Below are 19,564 nucleotides of genomic sequence, written 5' to 3'. Positions count from 1 at the left end.
TTTCAAAGTGGTCATTCATAAACTATGTTTTCAAAATTTTCAAATCAAAAATGCCATATTTTTAATTTTAATTAAAATTAAAATACAATAGAATGATCTATTTTTATAGATAAATCTTATTTCGTTAACATATTTACATCGATGAATAAGGAAAAGTGGCTAAAAAATTCCCATCGAAAAAAAAATGGAATAGCATCGTATGAGAAATGCAGATTAATATATGTTGTAAAGTATAGGACGATTTGGAAGATTTGAATCTGATTACAGTATAATTTAAATAAAATGGTATTATATGAAATGGCAAATGCTCGATATGGAGCGAATATATTTATATATATAGGGAGAGATCAACAACAACAAAAAAGAGAGAGAGAAAGAAAGATGATTAACATATGATTGGATTTGGTCATATATGAATTAACGATTGAACAGAAATAAATAAAAAAACAGCAAACCAGAATCCAGTACATTTTCATTTTACCCATTGACTTGGTATCCATTGTGGCTCATGATCTAATGCATTGATTTCGGTTAATAATTCTTGATAGGCACTCTCGATATCGGTCATCTGTAGGACCATATCAAAAAAATGGCCAAATTTTATTTCGATTTCGGTCGCTTCATCAATGATAGATTGATAATCTGCCACGGTAAATGTGCTGCCTTCGCTTGTATTTTTTAATGCCAATAACCGATGTAAGTTTTCTGGTTGTGTAGGTGGAGCTACAAACACAAAGAATGGTTTCAATTTTGCACCTATTTTTAAAGATTTAATTAGTTTTTACGAAACAGATATATTATTGTATTTAAACACATACCAGCTTGACCTTGACGAAGTAATGGGATAGAATGAACATGAAGATTGAGAACACAAATTTTACCCGAATGAACTACCGCTTCGATCGCAGCAAAAGATGTGCCATAATAATTTTTCTCATATTCACCATGTTCAACAAATCGACCTATATGATATTTATAAAAAGATAAGTAACAACAATTGGCATAAAAATGGGTAGCAAAAACTTACTTTCTTTAATGTCATGCTCAAACATTTGTCTTGAAATAAAATGATAATCGATTCCATCGAATTCGCCATCTTTTCGTGGCCGTGATGTATGAGGAACAGCTGCAGCAAATCGATCGGTATCTTGCATTAATCTTTGCCTTAATTCATGACGACCAATATTGGCCGGTCCAATAAGAACAATGGGACGCTAATCAAATAATAATTATTTATATTTGAGATGATTATGTTGATAGAAAAGTCATACCTTAAAATTTGGCCGTGGGTGATAGTAGCATACTTCTTCATATGTTAATATTTCTTCATGTGTTAATATCAATCTCTGTTTGGAATTTTTCTTCTTTTTTCTCTCCAAAGAACGTTTTCCACAATTGAAAAGCAATGATGGTGATTTAGGTTTTCCATTAGCAAATCGAGATTTTCGATTCGATGTATTCACAGTTGAGTCATTTAGGATGGATTGTTTCATTGCTTCACGCCTGTGAGTGAAAATTTTATTACTTAATATGATTATATATATTATCAACTAAAAAAACAAAATACATACTGAATTTGGAATTGTATGGAAGGAATTAAACCGGCCAATGATTGATCATGTTCATCACCTTCACGATATGCTTGCCACCAATTAATATCCGATTGATCGATGACATGTAAAATGTCACCTTTGTTAAAACAAATGCCCAATTCTCGACATGGTATATACAAGTCTTCATCTGGATCATAATCGAATAAAGCACGTAAATGCAATACTTGATTATTAGCGGCTGCCACAGTTGCACCCATTAAATGAGGATTAACACGCATCAAACTATCACGTATGGCTATCACAAAAGTTAATGTACCTAAATTTAACATAGAATTAAATGGATTCAATTGACCATGACATTTAGCTTACCAGTCATTTCGGAAAGCAGATCGCAAACTTGATTGACATTACGACCTTTCATTTCGATGCCATTCACTTCAAGAATTTCATCACCTTCATGTAGCATGCCTGTTAACAAAAAATATTAGGGTTTCCAGAACAAAACAAAGAACTAGCACAGAAAACCATACCTGATTTATGTGCAGCACCACCTTTGATAATTCGACCAATGATAACCGAACCATCCGGTTCATTGCGAACGGTAGCACCAAGCGGTTCACATGATGTTTTTTCAATTTGTACAACTTTCACTCCAGAATGCAGAGTGTCGAGCATTTCGATTTCGTGTACTTTATCCTCTGTAAAATAAAATCAGATAAATGATAACCAAAATATGAATAAAAAAAATCCTTATTTACCATGAATTTCATCCGGCAACAATGCTAACATGTTCTTTTGGCTTTCAGCCAATACACGATCATAAGCATAGCAAAGTGTTTCTAATTCAAATCTAGTCAATATTTCAAGTAACTCGGCAGCATCCGGGTGTATCAGCTAGTAAAAAAAGAGGAAATGATAAGATTTATTTATTGAAAAATTTAATCAAATGTGAAATCTCTTACATTTTGTTGCAATGTATTGATAGTTTCCTGCAATGAGTCACTAGCTATGGCATCATTGTTACAATTGTTTCCGCCAAATGGCAACACATTTGATGGATGATGGCTATAGCCATGAACAGGTTGTGGTGGTGATTGAAGATTCAATATTTCCGGTTGATGATGATGTATATGATGCAATGACTGCGATGGGGGATGATTCATTGGTCTTGTGATTGAATTATAGCTCGGTGGCCGAAGTGATTGCTGCGAATCAAGATAGGAATTCATTTTTGAATGTTGATGTTGCATCAATACCGAATAAATGGAAACCAAATTTTTCAGTTTACTTTCCTGTATTAGCTCTTTAAGATCAGCGTTCAATGATTGTCGTATGTTTTCCACAATCATTTCCAGATACGGTAATGGAAGCACTGCATAACAAAAGAAAAATCCCATTGATATTCAAAAAATCAAAGATTGACAATAAGCATCAAACAAACCTTTATCGGATTCTCGTTCCATCCGAATATTAGAAGACGGTGGCTGTTGTGTTGTAGCAAATGAACCATAACCATTATTTGAATAGGATACCATAAGTTGTTGCTGTTGTTGATCATCATCTGGTTCGAATGCAATATTCACCATTGGTTCAATCATATGATGACCATTATTATTTTGTTCTTTCAGTTGTTGTAACTTTGTACTTGATCGTAAGCTCGAACGAAGAAATTCTTCCTCTTCTTTTTTCCTATTAAATTCATCGGAATATTTCCGATATTTATCCGTTAAATTTAAACGCTGATCTGTAGTCGTCGTTACAGAGTGTGCATTTGCCGGACCGGATGAAGATGATGTCGACGTGAATCTTTGCGGAGGTTGGGGTGGTGGATAACGTGGTGTTTGTTTGACCACACCTACAAATGAATCTGGTACATCGACTGGTAATTCTCGATGTATTTGAAATGATTGATGTTGCTGATGTTGTTGTTGATGAGGATGAGTATGGTGATGATTATGATGATGATGATGATGATGGTGATGTGATTGTTGTGAATTCAATTCAACTAATTCCATTTTGTTTGATTCTGGTTGCTGTTTTTGTTCTTGTTCGACAATGATCGTTTTATCATAAGAAGTTTCGGCGTTTAAACAAACTGATGAAATAGAATAGCCACTTTCGGATGTAAGTTTAGCGTATTTAAATGATGATGATGGATTCACATCAGTGGATGTAGCAATGACTTTTTGCTGTCGTTGTGTATTTGCTATAACTGAGGATGATGATGTCGTTGTAATCACTATAAAATCGGAAGAATTGTTCGATGTAGAATTTTGTGTGGAATCACGATTCGATGATGATTGATTAGATGATGTTGGTGATAAGGATTTATGTTGTTTGAAAGATTGTATGACTGATGACGGTTGTTGATGTTTGATTTCAACTTGTTGGTGCTGCTGTGGACGATTGTCTTCTTCGTCTATTTTATCAAAGAAAATTAAATTGTTTGAATCATTAAATGAATAATTTATGTATTGGTGAGGATTAAAAAATGTCAATATAGAACAACAAAAGTAACTTACTTAACAATTTAGATAGCTCGGCAATGTCACGCGGTTTGATCACTTTGGTGGGTGTTTTACGATTTTTATTTGGTGTTGATGATGATGATGATGTTGATTTATTTGGTTTATTTTCAATATTATTCTTATTATTATTATTTGGCCAATCACCATCATCATCATTATCAATGTTATTATTATTAACAATCTTATCGAAATGTTCACGGGCACGATTACCAATGATGAATGCATCAATCGGTGAGGAATCAAGTTCTATTCCATTGTAAATGATAATCATTTCAACACAAATCGATGAAAAGAGAGTCAATGAACATTGGGAAAAAAATGAATGAAATGAAAAGAAAAAAAAATGTTTTTCACATTAATAAATGTATCAATTTATCAATCGAATAGATAGGATAATGATATATGGCATTCATTAATTCAATGATTGAGATATTATTATGACCGCAATCAAAAAAAAAATAAATAAATAAAATCATGAATCAACAGAAAAAAAATTGATAATGAATTCATTTTCGATCAATGATCAATATTTTTTTTCAACATTAAACATTTAATAACAACAGTAACAACAACATCAACAACAAAACTGGTCAAACGTCATTCACAAACCATACATCAATGATCAATGATCATATTGAGTGGCGAATTGAACTCAAAATTTGAAAAAAAATTGCCATTCACCTGGAGAGGCGAAAAATGCAATCATTCTAATCATGCATATCTGGCGATGAAAAATAAATATTCTTGCTATATGTATGAAGCCAAAAAAAAATTGATGCTAAAAACGAATCTCAAGTGAGAAAGACAGACTGACATAGACACATACAACAACAACAACAACCTAACCTAACCAACCTAAACCAGTCATGCAACACTACCAAGTTCAAAAGTCGAGATATCATGATTTTTTCGAATGTTTTATTGGAATCTCTTGATTGGCCGTCAAAGAAAAAAAAATCAGTTTTATTCGAAATCTACAATCAACAGCAAAACGGGATTGTCTTTTTCGAAAAGCTGCAGCTACCATTTTTTTTTTTTTTTTGTTTATTATAAAATACACCGGTATTGTCGATGCAATTCGTTTTTTTTCTCTATAGAAATTTGGTTCAAATTTCCAATTGATTGATCTTAATTTTGTCGGTTTGTTTTTGTATGGTATTCACAGTTTGTAATTTGCTAAATGATATCGTTTAAAAAAAAACTCACCCAATTTATCCGTATTACGACGTTTAACTCGTAGACATATGGTACGAGATTTGATGCACTGTGGGGAGTGGGGGTGGGGGTGAAAAAATAAAACACAAAAGAGAATCAGTGAAAAAGAAAGAAAGATTAAAAAAAAATCAACGTAACAAAACATTCAGGGAAAAAGAGAAAGAATTTTCTCATCTGAGAAAACAAAAATATAAATCATGTCCAAAAAAAGGCAAGTAAGAAGAGAAATTTAAATTGCTAAACTAAATTGCTTGACAGTAGCAGTATAAGTCAGTAGCCATCTTCATTTGGTCAAATAATAAAAACTCATCTTACTTTGGTGGATAAAAGTTCCAAAAACAATGGATGAACATCATAATACAGTAGTAATAATCATGATGATGATGATAAGAAAAAAAAGAGATGATCTAGAATAAAATCTAGATCGTATGAATTCAAACGTTTTTGTGTTGAGAAAAAAAAAATTATATTATCATCATCATCATCATCATGTGGGTGTGGTGTTGTTAATAAGAAATGAAAACAATTAAAACAATGATGATAATGTCAATGACAATTGACTTGTATGTATTCATGTGTTTGAATTAAATAAAAAAAAAAATAAGATCATTATTCATTTATCACATGAATCCTGAATTCTCTGTTGAACATCATCAGGTGAAAATCATCGATGGATGACCAGAAAAAAAAACACCGAAAGACAATTGTAAATGGAAAAAACAAAAACAAAAAAAAAATTTCATTTCACTTTTGTTTATAATTATCGTTTCTTTTGTTTTGTTTCTAAATTACTGATCCATATATAATTGCCATTGTCGTTGTCGTGATAATAACCGACTGAAGCCGAAAGATACATTATATACACATCACATACACATACACACACACACATTGCATGATGATGACCGCAAATTAGATCAACACCAAGTAATTATTATATTTAGTATATGTCCCAAATATACTTACGATAATTTATACATATAGTACAATAACCGAAATGAATGAATAAATAAATGAATCGATTGAACATCAATGATGATATACATGAAAAGTATACACAAGCATACATGTATACATTTACACATAACATTCCATGTATTTAAATTTTATAACTTAAAATACAGGTATGCAATATGCAATATAAAAATCGATGATTACATCGTCATCATTCGATGGAAACCATCATTTGGATGGATATAATTCACACCTTTTAAAGGCAATTCATATATACACACATATTAATGATATTGATGTATTTTGGCATTGGGCGATGTATGTTTTTCATATTCATAGGCAACATCAATCAATAGATTTGTTCACTCAAGTGATAATGATGATGATGATGGTGGTTAGGTTTCTACGGTGATTTTTACTATTCATCCTGCCATTATGATTAACAAACTAACAATCAACAACAACAAAACAACGGTTTCCAACAAGGAAATTATATTGGCTATAAAAATGTTAATGATTATAATGATGTTTAACAGCAATATGAACCTTTTGTAAATATTATTCTCAATTGACAAATGACAATGAATGTTAACAATTACATGATTGACTTACAATTGCTGATGGTTAAATTCAATTTACTTTCATTGAATTTTTTCAAAATAAACACAAAAATTGATCAATGAGATGAGGAATGTCAAGAATGTTTGATGATGATGTACAACAAAGATGGCACAAATGTAAATCAACACTATGTCATTTAGTAATTCATTTCAAATTGTATATATAATTACATAAAAACACAATGATAAGCTCGTTCATAAGTTTCTAGTGAAAAGAATTTTCAGAAAAAAAAATAAAAATGATGATGATGATGATGATGACTCAAAACAAGCTCAGAGTGTGTTTGTGTGTGTGTGTGTGTGTGTGTGTGTATGTAAAAATAGGACAGAGAGTCCCAAGAAGACGTAGCAAAACAGCAAGCACAACAGTGTGGCCCCAAAGTCTAATCTGCTTCTTGAATTTGATAAAAGATGACGACAACGACCACATAAAACAGGCATATAAAGACACCACAAGAATGTGAAATGTTTATGTATGCCGAGTATATGTTTTTTTTATTGTTGGTGTTGTCGCACCTGAGGATTGAAAAAAAACCTGGCTGCGGTAGTGGCTACGTGTAAAGAGGGAATAACCTGTATAGGTATGAAGCATCTTTGATTAATATGTTACGAATAGAGCATGCTCTGTTAGAAATTTCGAAGTTTTTTTAAAAAAAAAATAAAGAATTCACATCATCATCATCATCAGATTTTATTCGGATAATGATTGTTTTTTTGGATTTGTTGGATATCAATAATCTTACCTGATGTATGTAATCAATGATTTGTTTATGAGACATATTGTCTAAATTATTGCCATTTACTTCAAGTATTTCATCACAATCTTTACGTTCGGCTGGTGAGCCTGGGGTTTGATTGATTTTAAATTATGAAAATTAAAAATTGAGAAAAAAATTCATTAGTTCTCATTAATTTCATTTTTTTTGTTGATAATGAATAGAGAAAAAAAAAGAAAAACTTACCAAATAATTTGATTTTATCGTCACGTTCGACGAGCACTATCACATAACCACCAATATCGACCATTTTTGAAAAATTAATTTTTAAGTTGAAAATGAAATAATTATTGAATGAAAATGTTGAATACAATGGACACAATGTATCAGGACATCGATAATAATAATCATCAATTAGACGATAATAATAACCAATAACCAATGGTAATGTCCATAATTGGACAAGAATTTTTTTTTTCTTCGTTGGTTTAGGATGAACACAAAAATGTTCTATTCAGATATAAATAGTGATGATAATAGAAAGGAAAAAAAAAATATTCGAATGCATGTGTGTGTGTGTGTTGTGTCCGATGTAAGGACATAAAAATCCAAGATTACATGGATTTTATATTTGTACAAAAATCGATCGATGGCTGAATGGATTTATGTTTCTGATGTGTGTGTGTGTGTGTGTTTGTGTTACGGTTGAAAGAATTTTTATCTAAAATGTATCATGAAAAATAAAGAAAGCCAAAACATCATCACATTAACACACAAAAATTTTTCATACACTCGGGCCTCTCACACAAGGGATCCACTCACAAAAGACCTTGTGGATTGAATATATGAATCAAAAAAAAAAAAAAGATGCGGCCATCAATAGATACAGACAGAATAATAGGAGAGGGAGGAGTTGTGAAATCTACAAACATATTGCACATGTGTGACTGTGTTTGTTTTTTTTTCGTGCCAGCCAGGACCCCAGAACCAGGATACAGAACAATATATGCTATATAGAATTCCAAAATAAATAAAACTATTCAACTTGGAATGATGCTGAATCAGCTTCCAGAATTGTGAAAATAAATAACGAATAGAATCATTCATAGTTATACAATAATAGAAACAAAAGCAAGTTTCATTATATGAAAATCGATGAGAATTAAAATGAGCATCGACGACAAATGAATCTGTGAATTCTCATCAGATCTATTACTCTATAGCTTTCAAATGGTTTGTAATTTTTCATTTAGAATTTGGACAAAATTTTATTTGATAAAATAAATTAACAATGATTATGATGATGATTATTCAATGATTCAAGTTTGCATAATTATTGTCATGAATTTAATGGCGCGTTTAATTGATGAAATTTTAAATGAAAATTTTCAATCAGTTGAAATAGCCGTACGATATGATCGAGTCGAAATAGTTAAATGTTTAGAAATTGAACAGAGTAAACGCTTTGTCATTCTTGACTGACTGCATTTTTCTATTTGGTTTGAAAGCCTATTCATTCAAATTTACAAAACGTATTTGAAAACGATTTTTTTCTTTTATTTTTGTTTACTTTAATCGATCCATTTATTCATCTAAAGATGCATCAAAAATTGCATCTCACATCCGCTTCTGGAATCATATCATTGTTGGATGATTCACTATGTGAAATGAAAATTTTTGCCCTCGATAAATTGAATGGAGTTGTGGATGAATTTTGGCCCGAAATATCCGATGTTATCGGTAAAATTGAAGTACTTTATGAAGATGAAAATTTTTCCCACCGTAAACTTGCCGCATTGGTTGCATCAAAAGTATACTATCATCTGGGGTCTTTTGAAGATTCATTAACGTATGCATTAGGTGCTGGAGAATTATTCAATGTGAATGCCAATAGTGAATATGTTGATACAATCATATCGAAATGTATTGATCATTATACAAAACTTCGTGTGGCTAATGCAATGATATCTGCATCCAATTCAAAAGATTCAATGCAATCAATAGATCCACGACTAGAAGATATTGTCAATCGAATGTTTCAACGTTGTTTCGATGATCATCAATATAAACAAGCCATAGGTATTGCATTGGAAACACGACGAATGGATATGTTTGAGAAGGCAATCCTACTATCCAATGATCTTACCGGAATGTTGGCATATGCTTTCAAGATAACCATGTCATTAATAGATAATCTTCATTTTCGTAATGAAGTGCTAAAAATCCTGAATCAGTTATATAAAAATCTTAATGTGCCGGATTATATTTCAATGACACAATGTTTGATCTTTTTGGATGACGATAAATCATTGGCCGAATTGTTGGATAAATTGACCCGAAATGATGACTCTGTCCTGTTAGCCTATCAAATTTCATTCGACCTTTATGAAAGTGCTACACAGCAATTTTTATCACGAATCATGGAATCGCTACGATTAATTGCTCCAATTTCTAGCCTATTGGTCAAACCATCGCCACCACCAGGTCAGTCCAATGAAGAGAAAAAAGAAGAAGAAAAAATGGAAACCGATCAACCTGCAACAACAACAGCACAGACAAAAGAGGTGGCTGAAAGTTCGAAGCAATCTGAACCGAAAAAAGAAGACCTTAGTGAAGAGGATCGAAAAAGACAGGATCGTATCGAAAAATTGGCTAAAATTCTAAGTGGTGATGTTTCAATCGAATTGGATCTTCAATTTCTTATCCGTAATAATCATACGGATTTACTCATCTTGAAGAATACGAAAGATGCCGTTAGAAATTCTGTTTGTCATAATGCAACAGTTATCGCTAATGGTTTTATGCATTGTGGAACGACATCCGATCAATTCTTACGAGATAATCTCGATTGGTTATCACGAGCTGTTAATTGGGCTAAATTCTCAGCTACAGCTAGTTTGGGGGTGATTCATAAACGACACGAAAAAGAAGCCCTTCATTTGATGGCATCATACCTTCCACGAGATAATGGCCCGGGTAGCGGTTATACCGAAGGTAAGTAAATTATCATTAATTGTTTTGATATCGAGGGCTAAAACAATTTTTTTAATACTAAATTAGGTGGTGGATTGATGGCACTCGGATTAATTCATGCTAATCATGGTGGGCCAATTATCGATTATCTCCTCAATCAACTTAAAGGGGCTACTAATGAAGCTGTTAAGCATGGTGGATGCCTTGGTCTTGGTCTTGCAGCCATGGGTACCCATCGAAATGATGTTTATGAACAATTGAAATATAATCTATATCAGGACGATGCCGTCACCGGTGAAGCAGCTGGAATTGCTATGGGCTTGGTCATGTTGGGTTCAAAATCACAGATTGCCATCCAGGATATGGTTTCATATGCACAGGAAACACAGCATGAAAAAATTTTACGTGGTTTAGCCATTGGTATATCGTTGATCATGTTCAGTTTATTGGAAGAGGCTGATTCATTGATCGAAACCTTATGTGATGATAAAGATCCATTGTTACGACGATCCGGAATGCATACCATCGCTATGGCTTATTGTGGAACTGGCAATAACAAAGCCATTGAAAAATTATTGCATGTAGCTGTATCAGATGTGAATAATGATGTAAGACGTGCTGCTGTTGAAGCACTAGGTTTCTTATTGTTTCGTACACCTGAACAATGTCCAAGTGTCGTATCACTACTATCGGAAAGTTATAATCCTCATGTTCGTTATGGATCAGCTATGGCTTTGGGCATTAGTTGTGCTGGATCAGGTAATAAAGATGCCTTGTCATTGTTAGAACCAATGACCAATGATCCGGTCAATTTTGTTCGACAAGGAGCTCTGATTGGTACGTCGTTGATTCTCATACAACAAACCGAAGCTTTATGTCCCAAAGTAAAAGATTATCGTGCTATGTATTCAAAGGTCATCTCGGATAAACATGATGATGTCATGGCTAAATTTGGTGCTATTCTTGCGCAAGGTATTATCGATGCCGGTGGTCGTAATGTTACTGTTTCATTGCAATCACGTACTGGTCATACAAATCTACCGGCCGTAGTCGGTATGCTTGTATTCACTCAATTCTGGTATTGGTTTCCATTGGCTCATTTTATTTCGATGGCATTTTCTCCGACCGCATTAATTGGTTTGAATGGTGATTTGAAAATGCCTAAAATTCAATATCGTTCGAATGCTAAACCTTCTGCATATGGTTATCCACCACCATTGGAAGAGAAGAAAGAAAAAGAACGGGAAAAAATTCTTACCGCCGTTCTATCCATTACAGCAAAAGCAAAGAAAAAAGAAGCCGAAAAGAAAAAAGAGGAAAAAATGGATGTTGATGAACCAGCCAAAGAAGATGAGAAAAAAGATGAAGATAAAAAAGGCAAAAGTGATGATGGTAAAAAACCGAGCGAAGAAAAGAAATCTGAATCATCAGAAAAATCGAAGCCTGAACCAGAAGCAACAAATGAAATTTTATCCAATCCTGCACGAGTGATGCCATCTCAATTACGTGTGATTCAAATGGTAGATAAAAGTCGTTATGAGCCAATTAAAGATATTAGCATTGGCGGTATAATCCTGATGAAAGATATGAAAACATCCGAACCAGAAGAATTGGTCGAACCGGTACAGGCTGGTGGTCCGAAAATTGAAGAAGAAAAAGAGCCAGATCCACCAGAACCGTTTGAATATGTTGAATGAATTAAAATTTTTGTAACATAAACAATAAAAAAAATAATGAGATGATGATGATTTTTAAAATGAATAAAATTTAAATTTTTTAAAAATAATTTTCACACTAGATGGCTTTACTGGCGTAATCAGCTTTTCTATATAAAATTCGAAATTCTTCCTTCGATTCATGCATGCGAAGGGATTCAATTAGTTCAGTGATCGACAGCACTGATTTTTAGGATTTTATGTTTATGTCGTTTTTCTGAACAACAACAACATCAGCAAAATGGATGCGTCTGATTTTTTTTGTTCTGTTTGTTTGTGAGAAATGTGCGATAGTATATAAGAATTATGTGCCATATGCGCGCCAGTTTATTTCATCCAATTCAATATTATGTTCATCGGAGAATCTATTTTTGGTTTCAAATCAAGCGAGCAAACAAAACCAGATGCATAAACTCAATGATGAAAAATGATGATGAAGACGATGATGATGTTGATGATTGCGACCAACACAACCAGACATATAAATCCAAGCTTACTGTCTTAAATTAATTCAAGCATGAACCAGTATCATGTCCAAAATTGTCGTCCCACCTCATCCGTATGGATGATATGACAAAATTGATTTTTGACTAGAATTTCATTTTATCATGAGGATTCATTCAATGTCTTTGTCGTGCGACTGAATTAATCGAATAGTTGAAAGCCAGTTGTTGATTTGTAATCACACACGGGTAAAACAAACGATTTTGTACTCTGATTTTGTTTATTTGCTGTATGAATGTCATATCTAATCTTCCGATTATCGTTATTTCTAATGATTCTTAATGTATTTTTTTTATATTTTCAGAACGCTTTAACTCTTATCGATGAAAAATCTCCACTCAAATCACAGCAGCTATAAAAGATCAAATTTCAATGTGCCAAAATCTTTCATGATCATTGTGAATTTTGATCAGAAATTTTTCGCTTTTGCAATCCTATAGAAATGTCCAATTTAAGTAGCCATAGCGGTGCCGGTACTAGTGGCTCTGGTGGTCATGGCAATCGATCATTCAATCCAGAATTTGATTTATTATTTTCAAATTTATCAACCATCGATAATGAACAAATTTCATCATCTATGTCTTGTCAACAATTACAGCATTCATATAATCCAAGTGATATGTTAATCAACAATACTTATTCTACAGCAATCAATCATCATCAACAACAACAGCAACAAAATTATAATATGAATTTCAATGCTATTCGTGAAGTATTATCCATGCTAAACGGTTTAAATGTCGAAATGATTAAAAAGAATCCTAATGATCTGTTCATGTTGCTTAAATATCGCAGCAATAGTGGTCAGAATTCGAATCCAAACAACAATCATGGACAGAATGATATTCATTTGGATGATGCATGTTGCCAGATGATTATTCGCATCGGAGGAATTGGAAAAATTTTACTAAAAATTCTCAACTATCTCAATTATTATACAACGGCAAGTAAAGAGAATTCTTTGTTTGCTTATCCAATGTTCGATGATGGTGTCACAGAATCAAAAACATTGGGCAATATAAAACAATATTTCGTCAATTCTATTCATTTAGAAATCAAAGAATATCATTATCATTTGTTAATGATTGAAAGTCGATTTCGACAATTACGAGTACATTATTCATTTGCATTACGACGGATAATGTTATGGTCAACACAATGGTTAGAGAAATTTCTGTTCATTATTGATCTGTTGAAACAGTGCATTGATTATAAAGGAATTTCATTATTGAATCAGATCTATGATCATTCAAGAAATGGTGATCACAATGTACAAAAGATGGCACGTTCAATTCTACATCAATCACTTAAACCATTCATTTTCATCATGTTTGATTGGCTTCTTTACGGTGAAATTAATTCGGAAAAAATTGGTCAAGATTTCTTCATCTGTATCAAAGATAAATCGAATATTCTGGCAGAATTTCCGCAGCCACATAGAAAATCCAAAAAATCTAGCGATTCGAATGATGAAGAAAAAACCGAAACGTTTGAATGGAAATCCTATGAACTAAATATGGCCATGTTGCCATCATTCATGTGTCAAAGACAGATACAGAAAATTTTTTCTATTGGAAACGCGATCCGTTTGTTACGATATACAATCAAAGATGAATATGATCAGAAAATGGTCAATGAAATTTTCTCGTCATCGCAGATTCAAATTAACTATGATATAATCAGAAAATTCTTGTATAAAAATATTGAAACAATTAGTGAATGTGATCGTTTCTTTTTCGAACATGGTCTTGTCGAAGATTTTGACCTGCTACTTGAATCCTATTATGATGTAATCAATGATGAAATGTTCAAAGTATTACAGATGAACAAAATTAAAGCCGAATTTGAATTATTATTAGCCTATGTATTGATACAACGTGGCGATTTCTACGAAAGTCTAATTGATTATCTTCTACCATTGTTTCGAAAACCGGCTACTGAAGTGATTAATACTATTGCCAATGGAAATTCAACCAGTAATCTACATCGCATATTCAACATGTTCATGATCAATTCAAAATTAATCGACATGCATAAAGTATATAAGATTGATTCATTACTTTATAATAATTTTGAATTGAATGAAAACCTGGTGTTTACATTTACAAAAAATGTACAAATGATCGCACATCATCTTGGCTGGGATTGTTTTATCGTACGTTATACGTTCAGTAAGAATGTCTATCGTGTTATGTTCGATGCTCAACTGATCCGATATGAACGTCTTTTTCGTCAGCTATTCTACTATAAACGGGTTCTGTATTCCATAAGAAAAGCTCAACATCAGATTATATTCTATCGTCGTGATTATCGACCTAAACATCCCAGTCAAACAAGAATGGAATCCCGAAATGTTCGATTGATACCTGCTGATATGATAAAAGTTATTATACACATGTTGAATACGTTACATTTTCTTTTCTTTCACATGTTTGGATTCTCTTCACGAATGTATCGATATTTTGGCCAACAAATTGACACGTTATGGTCCACAATGTTCGAGGTGAAATTCTGTGAACCACAGAAAAATGTGGAAAAATTTGTTTATGCACATGAAAAATTCCTTCGTTCAATTGAACGTGTCATATTTTTCGGTGAAAATATTGAGCTGCTCACTGCTTATGCAGCATTAAATGATTCGATTATTGATTTTTGTGAATCATTCTGCGAAATGGAATTCTTTCCCACCATTGTCCGATTGATGACCAATGATGGCTATAATTATCGAAATCATGATCAAACTTTGATGAACAAATCTAAACCACGAAATCATCAACAACAGCAACAACTTTTACAACGACAAGGTCTTTCCGAACAATTGTTTAAGCTTCAATTTAAAATCACCGTAAACATATCCAAATATCGATGCTGTATACGTAAGTTCATACAACTTTTACAACAGCCACTGCAGTCATCATCGTCTTCATCAAAATGTGCTAGTAATTTTGAATTTAAATACGATCTGCTCACATATCAGCCATGTTTGGATAGTCTGTTTCGTCTGTTTTCATTCATACGACACCAGAGTCCTGTACCCGAAGCAGATGATGATGATGATTCGAGCATAGAATTTTATTAAAGTGCCAAAATGATTCTTGATCATCTTATATTTATTTTTATATCATAATATAATTGCACCATTATTATTTTATCGGTATACTTTTAAGGTGGATCCATTGTATATTATATTTTGTTAACTACTATCAACAATTTCATTAGTGGTTGCTCCTTTTCTCTCCAACAATGTTGTAAATCAATTTAATAATTACATCATTATTGATATAGGAGTTAATAAAAAAGCAAAAATTAATTTAATTGACGAATTTAGTCATAATTCGATTTAGACTGATTTATTATTTAGGTAAGAAGTAGATTAAAAAAAATCGTCAATAATGGCAGAGCCAAAAGGCTGGGCTAAATGTCCTGAAATCGGAGATCTTGTTGCTGGTATGAATTATTTTTATTTGTTTGTGTTTTTTTTTTTGTTTTGAATCGAAAATTCTATACAATTTTTTTTTGAATACGATAGATAACTTTGTCCCATTCAAAGTTCCATTTGGTCCAAGTTTTACACCCGAATATGTAATTCGTAAATTTCGTCAAAATAATGTATTTGTTGTTCATATTGATTAATTTCAAAAACTTTCATCAATATTTTTTTCCCTAGCTCAATGTTGGTCTATGGATTGATTTAACAAACACTAGACGATATTATCGATCAGATTTGGTCAAAAATCAAAATATTCGTTATGAGAAAATTTTTGTTACTGGGTGCGTTTGATTTGATTGTTTTTTTTCATTTGATTTTTCAAGTCGAAATTTTTAGCCACGGTGAATGCCCTTCGAATGATCAAATAAAACGATTCATTCAAATATGTTCGAATTTTCTTCGCATGCATCCGGATCAAGAAATTGCCGTACATTGTACACATGGATTTAATCGAACTGGATTTATGATCTGTGCCTATATGGTACGTGAACTTGGTTGGTCAATTAGTCAGGCAATTGATCATTTTAGTGAACGTAGACATCCCGGTATTTATCGGCAAGAATATATCGATGAATTATTACGAATGTTTAGTAATGGTGATGATGATCCCAGAACAATTACGGCTCCAGCGAAACCGGATTGGTCTAGAGATAATAATCGACGCAGTTACAATCATTATCATCGAAGAACATCATCAAGTGATCCTGACAATTTGATCGGACGTATGAATAATCTACGGATTTCACAACAACCAGTTATTGACAACAATTATAACTATTATTATGATGATGACTACTAAGACTGACGCTAACACTTAATAGTTTTATCCGAAAGTTTAATTTTTTTTATACTTTCATTTTTTAATCAAATTAAAAATTATTGAATTGAGAATCTAAATTTTCAAAAAAAAAAAAAAAAATTACACCTCATCTATGAACAGGAATCCGTGTTTTTATTCCGAAATTTTAATATTTTTTGAGTTTAATCATCGTCAAAGTCAACATTGACGGAACACATTCTTTCATTAAATTAAAAGGGACGGTATTTAAGATAATATAAATATAACTTTAAACATTACATAATGAGTAACGAATTGTAGGACATCTTTTTTCAACATCAAACCAGCAATAATGTCGTCAAGAGGAGGATTGCCACCTCGTTGGAAAAATTGTCCAAGATTCGGCGAAGTTGTCGCTAGTATGTAGTTCTTTACCAAATTCAATTTATTTTAATTTTTTCGTTTTTCTTGATCAAGATGTTTTCCTGCCGTTCAAGGTACCTCTTGACGATTCTTATAGTTCTCTATTAGCTCCGAGTATGTATTTCACACCGACAATGCTTGTTAATTATGGACGACATAATAATGTAAGTTACATCATTTCATTTTGGGATTTCTTTCTTATCCTTCCTCGTTTTTTGTGATTTTTCAGATAAACATTGGTCTATGGATCGACCTGACATTTACGGATCGATTTTATGACAAAACATTGGTGGAAAAAGAAAAAATCGGCTACGTCAAATTGAAATGTAGAGGGTCAGTACTATTTATTGACCTCATGATCGACTCATGTGTGTGACAAATCCAAACTTATAATTAAAAAATTTTAGTCATGCGGAAACACCATCACCCGATCAGACACAGACATTTATTGATTTATGCTCAAGATTTTTGGTGAAAAATCCCGATAAAATAATCGCTGTTCATTGTACGCATGGTTTTAATCGAACAGGATTCTTAATCTGCGCTTATCTGGTAGATCAAGAAAATTGGAGCATCGAAGCAGCTATTAGTGCGTTTTCACGTTGCCGCCCTCCCGGGATTTACAAGCAGGATTACCTAAATGAATTGTTTCGTTTATATGGTGATGGCGATCAAACGGCTATAATTCTGGCACCACCCTTACCCGAATGGTGTAATGAAGACAATCACTATCAAGATGATGAAGCTTCTGTCAATGAATCATACGGCCCAGGTTCATCTTCAGCAAATGGCAACCGGCAACAGACAAAAGTAGCTGATCCATTTCTTGAAGGTATTGATGGTATTGTTATGGTCTTTGAACAGGATAAAATCACAACCTTACGGGAAACCTGCACGGATATGTGCAAATTTAAATTGAAAGGTTTTCCTGGTTGTCAGCCTGTTTCATTAACACATCAGAATTTAAATTTTCTACAAGAAGAATATATGGTTAGCTGGAAAGCCGATGGTAATCGCTATATGATGCTCATAATGGATTCCGATCAAATGTATTTTTTCGATCGAGATTATTCCATTTTTCAGATATTTAATCTGAATTTTTTACGTCGAAATTCAAAAGAACGTTTAACCGAAACTCTATTGGACGGCGAAATGGTTGTCGACGTAGTCGATGGACAGCGTTTTCCTAGATTTCTTATCTATGACATTGTCTATTGTGATGGACAAGATGTTTCCGAACGAAATTTTCGTGATCGTTTGAACATCATATACAAACAGATCATTATGCCTCGTGAATCAGCCAAACGAAGCGGACAGATTGATCGTAGTAAAGAACCCTTTGGTGTGCGAATGAAAGATTTTTGTGAACTAAAAAATACGTACAAATTTTTTGAGCCAAAATTTCAACGAGATTTATCACATGAGATTGATGGTCTAATTTTTCAGCCTGTTCATTTACCATATATAGCTGGTCGTTGTGATCGAGTGTTAAAATGGAAACCGCCAACACATAATTCAGTGGATTTTTTACTAAAAATTGTTGAAGAAACACGGCCTGGACGAGTGGAAAAATATCTTGGCCAATTGTATGTCGGTGGAAAACGGGAGCCATTTGCTTACATAAATGTTACTCAAGAATTACGAAAACATAATAATCGTATCATTGAATGTCGATTTAATATGCAAAAAAATGGTTGGGAATTTATGCGTGAACGAACGGACAAATCCTATCCTAATGCCCTATCAACGGCATCGAATGTTGTATATTCGATACAGTATCCAATAACAAGGCAATATTTACTGGATTATCTACATAAACATAGCTTTAAATAAAAAAAAACTTCAAGACTTTTCATCAAAAAAATCGCCATCCATCAATTCATCTTAATCATCTTTATCCGATTTATTATCAGCCATCATTTTTTCGTTCATCTTTTCATGTGTGATATCCATTCCAACAAAAAAAAATTTTTTTTTTTGTCACTTAACTAATTGTACTTGTATAATAAATATATGAAAAAAAATTGAACATTTATATTCATTGAGAAATTTTCTAGGAAATAAATCGCTTTTTTCTGAACATAAAAATTTTTGC

The 19,564-nt window shown here is 32.6% G+C and overlaps 5 protein-coding genes across 9 annotated transcripts; 4 read left to right on the top strand and 1 right to left on the bottom strand.

Moving 5' to 3' along the window:
* Positions 1–36: 36 nt before the first annotated feature.
* On the bottom strand, positions 37–8,406 carry sdt (MAGUK p55 family member stardust). Of its 2 annotated transcripts, none has more exons than XM_075729318.1 (14): positions 7,833–8,406; positions 7,614–7,714; positions 5,288–5,345; positions 4,076–4,327; positions 2,995–3,972; positions 2,516–2,925; positions 2,312–2,447; positions 2,084–2,251; positions 1,923–2,021; positions 1,572–1,869; positions 1,272–1,503; positions 1,028–1,214; positions 819–962; positions 37–756 (listed from the first exon to the last, which is right to left on the bottom strand). In XM_075729318.1, the coding sequence occupies exons 1-14, from the start codon at positions 7,894–7,896 to the stop codon at positions 473–475; spliced, it is 3,411 nt and encodes a 1,136-aa protein (XP_075585433.1). In that variant the 5' UTR covers positions 7,897–8,406; the 3' UTR covers positions 37–472. The 2 variants fall into 2 exon arrangements, with proteins under 2 accessions (XP_075585433.1, XP_075585432.1); XM_075729317.1 differs by having other exon boundaries at positions 1,272–1,524; positions 7,833–8,328.
* A 637-nt stretch (positions 8,407–9,043) lies between these two features.
* On the top strand, positions 9,044–12,345 carry Rpn2 (Regulatory particle non-ATPase 2). Its single transcript, XM_047058512.2, has 2 exons — positions 9,044–10,580; positions 10,647–12,345. Exons 1-2 carry the CDS (start codon positions 9,185–9,187, stop codon positions 12,254–12,256), a joined length of 3,006 nt encoding a protein of 1,001 aa, XP_046914468.1. The 5' UTR covers positions 9,044–9,184; the 3' UTR covers positions 12,257–12,345.
* An 86-nt stretch (positions 12,346–12,431) lies between these two features.
* LOC124495187 (gamma-tubulin complex component 3 homolog) lies at positions 12,432–16,093 on the top strand. 3 transcript variants are annotated; one of them, XM_075729313.1, is made up of 2 exons: positions 12,432–12,966; positions 13,083–16,093. In XM_075729313.1, exon 2 carries the CDS (start codon positions 13,221–13,223, stop codon positions 15,855–15,857), a length of 2,637 nt encoding a protein of 878 aa, XP_075585428.1. In that variant the 5' UTR covers positions 12,432–12,966; positions 13,083–13,220; the 3' UTR covers positions 15,858–16,093. The 3 variants fall into 3 exon arrangements, with proteins under 3 accessions (XP_075585428.1, XP_075585430.1, XP_075585429.1); XM_075729315.1 differs by having other exon boundaries at positions 12,432–12,983; XM_075729314.1 differs by having other exon boundaries at positions 12,432–13,007.
* LOC124495190 (mRNA-capping enzyme) lies at positions 15,825–17,159 on the top strand. 2 transcript variants are annotated; one of them, XM_047058518.2, is made up of 4 exons: positions 15,825–16,225; positions 16,308–16,387; positions 16,446–16,549; positions 16,605–17,159. In XM_047058518.2, exons 1-4 carry the CDS (start codon positions 16,171–16,173, stop codon positions 17,065–17,067), a joined length of 702 nt encoding a protein of 233 aa, XP_046914474.1. In that variant the 5' UTR covers positions 15,825–16,170; the 3' UTR covers positions 17,068–17,159. The 2 variants fall into 2 exon arrangements, with proteins under 2 accessions (XP_046914474.1, XP_046914475.1); XM_047058519.2 differs by having other exon boundaries at positions 15,831–16,225; positions 16,308–16,360.
* Positions 17,160–17,245: 86 nt separating this feature from the next.
* On the top strand, positions 17,246–19,557 carry LOC124495188 (mRNA-capping enzyme). Its single transcript, XM_047058514.2, has 4 exons — positions 17,246–17,465; positions 17,524–17,633; positions 17,699–17,802; positions 17,877–19,557. Exons 1-4 carry the CDS (start codon positions 17,399–17,401, stop codon positions 19,300–19,302), a joined length of 1,707 nt encoding a protein of 568 aa, XP_046914470.1. The 5' UTR covers positions 17,246–17,398; the 3' UTR covers positions 19,303–19,557.
* Positions 19,558–19,564: the final 7 nt, after the last annotated feature.

Source organism: Dermatophagoides farinae, chromosome 3, assembly GCF_024713945.1.
Source record: "Dermatophagoides farinae isolate YC_2012a chromosome 3, ASM2471394v1, whole genome shotgun sequence".
In the NCBI taxonomy this organism is placed as follows: Eukaryota; Metazoa; Arthropoda; class Arachnida; order Sarcoptiformes; family Pyroglyphidae; genus Dermatophagoides; species Dermatophagoides farinae.
The sequence above is the reverse complement of the archived record's forward strand: the minus strand, read 5'-3'. Positions and strand labels throughout refer to the sequence as shown.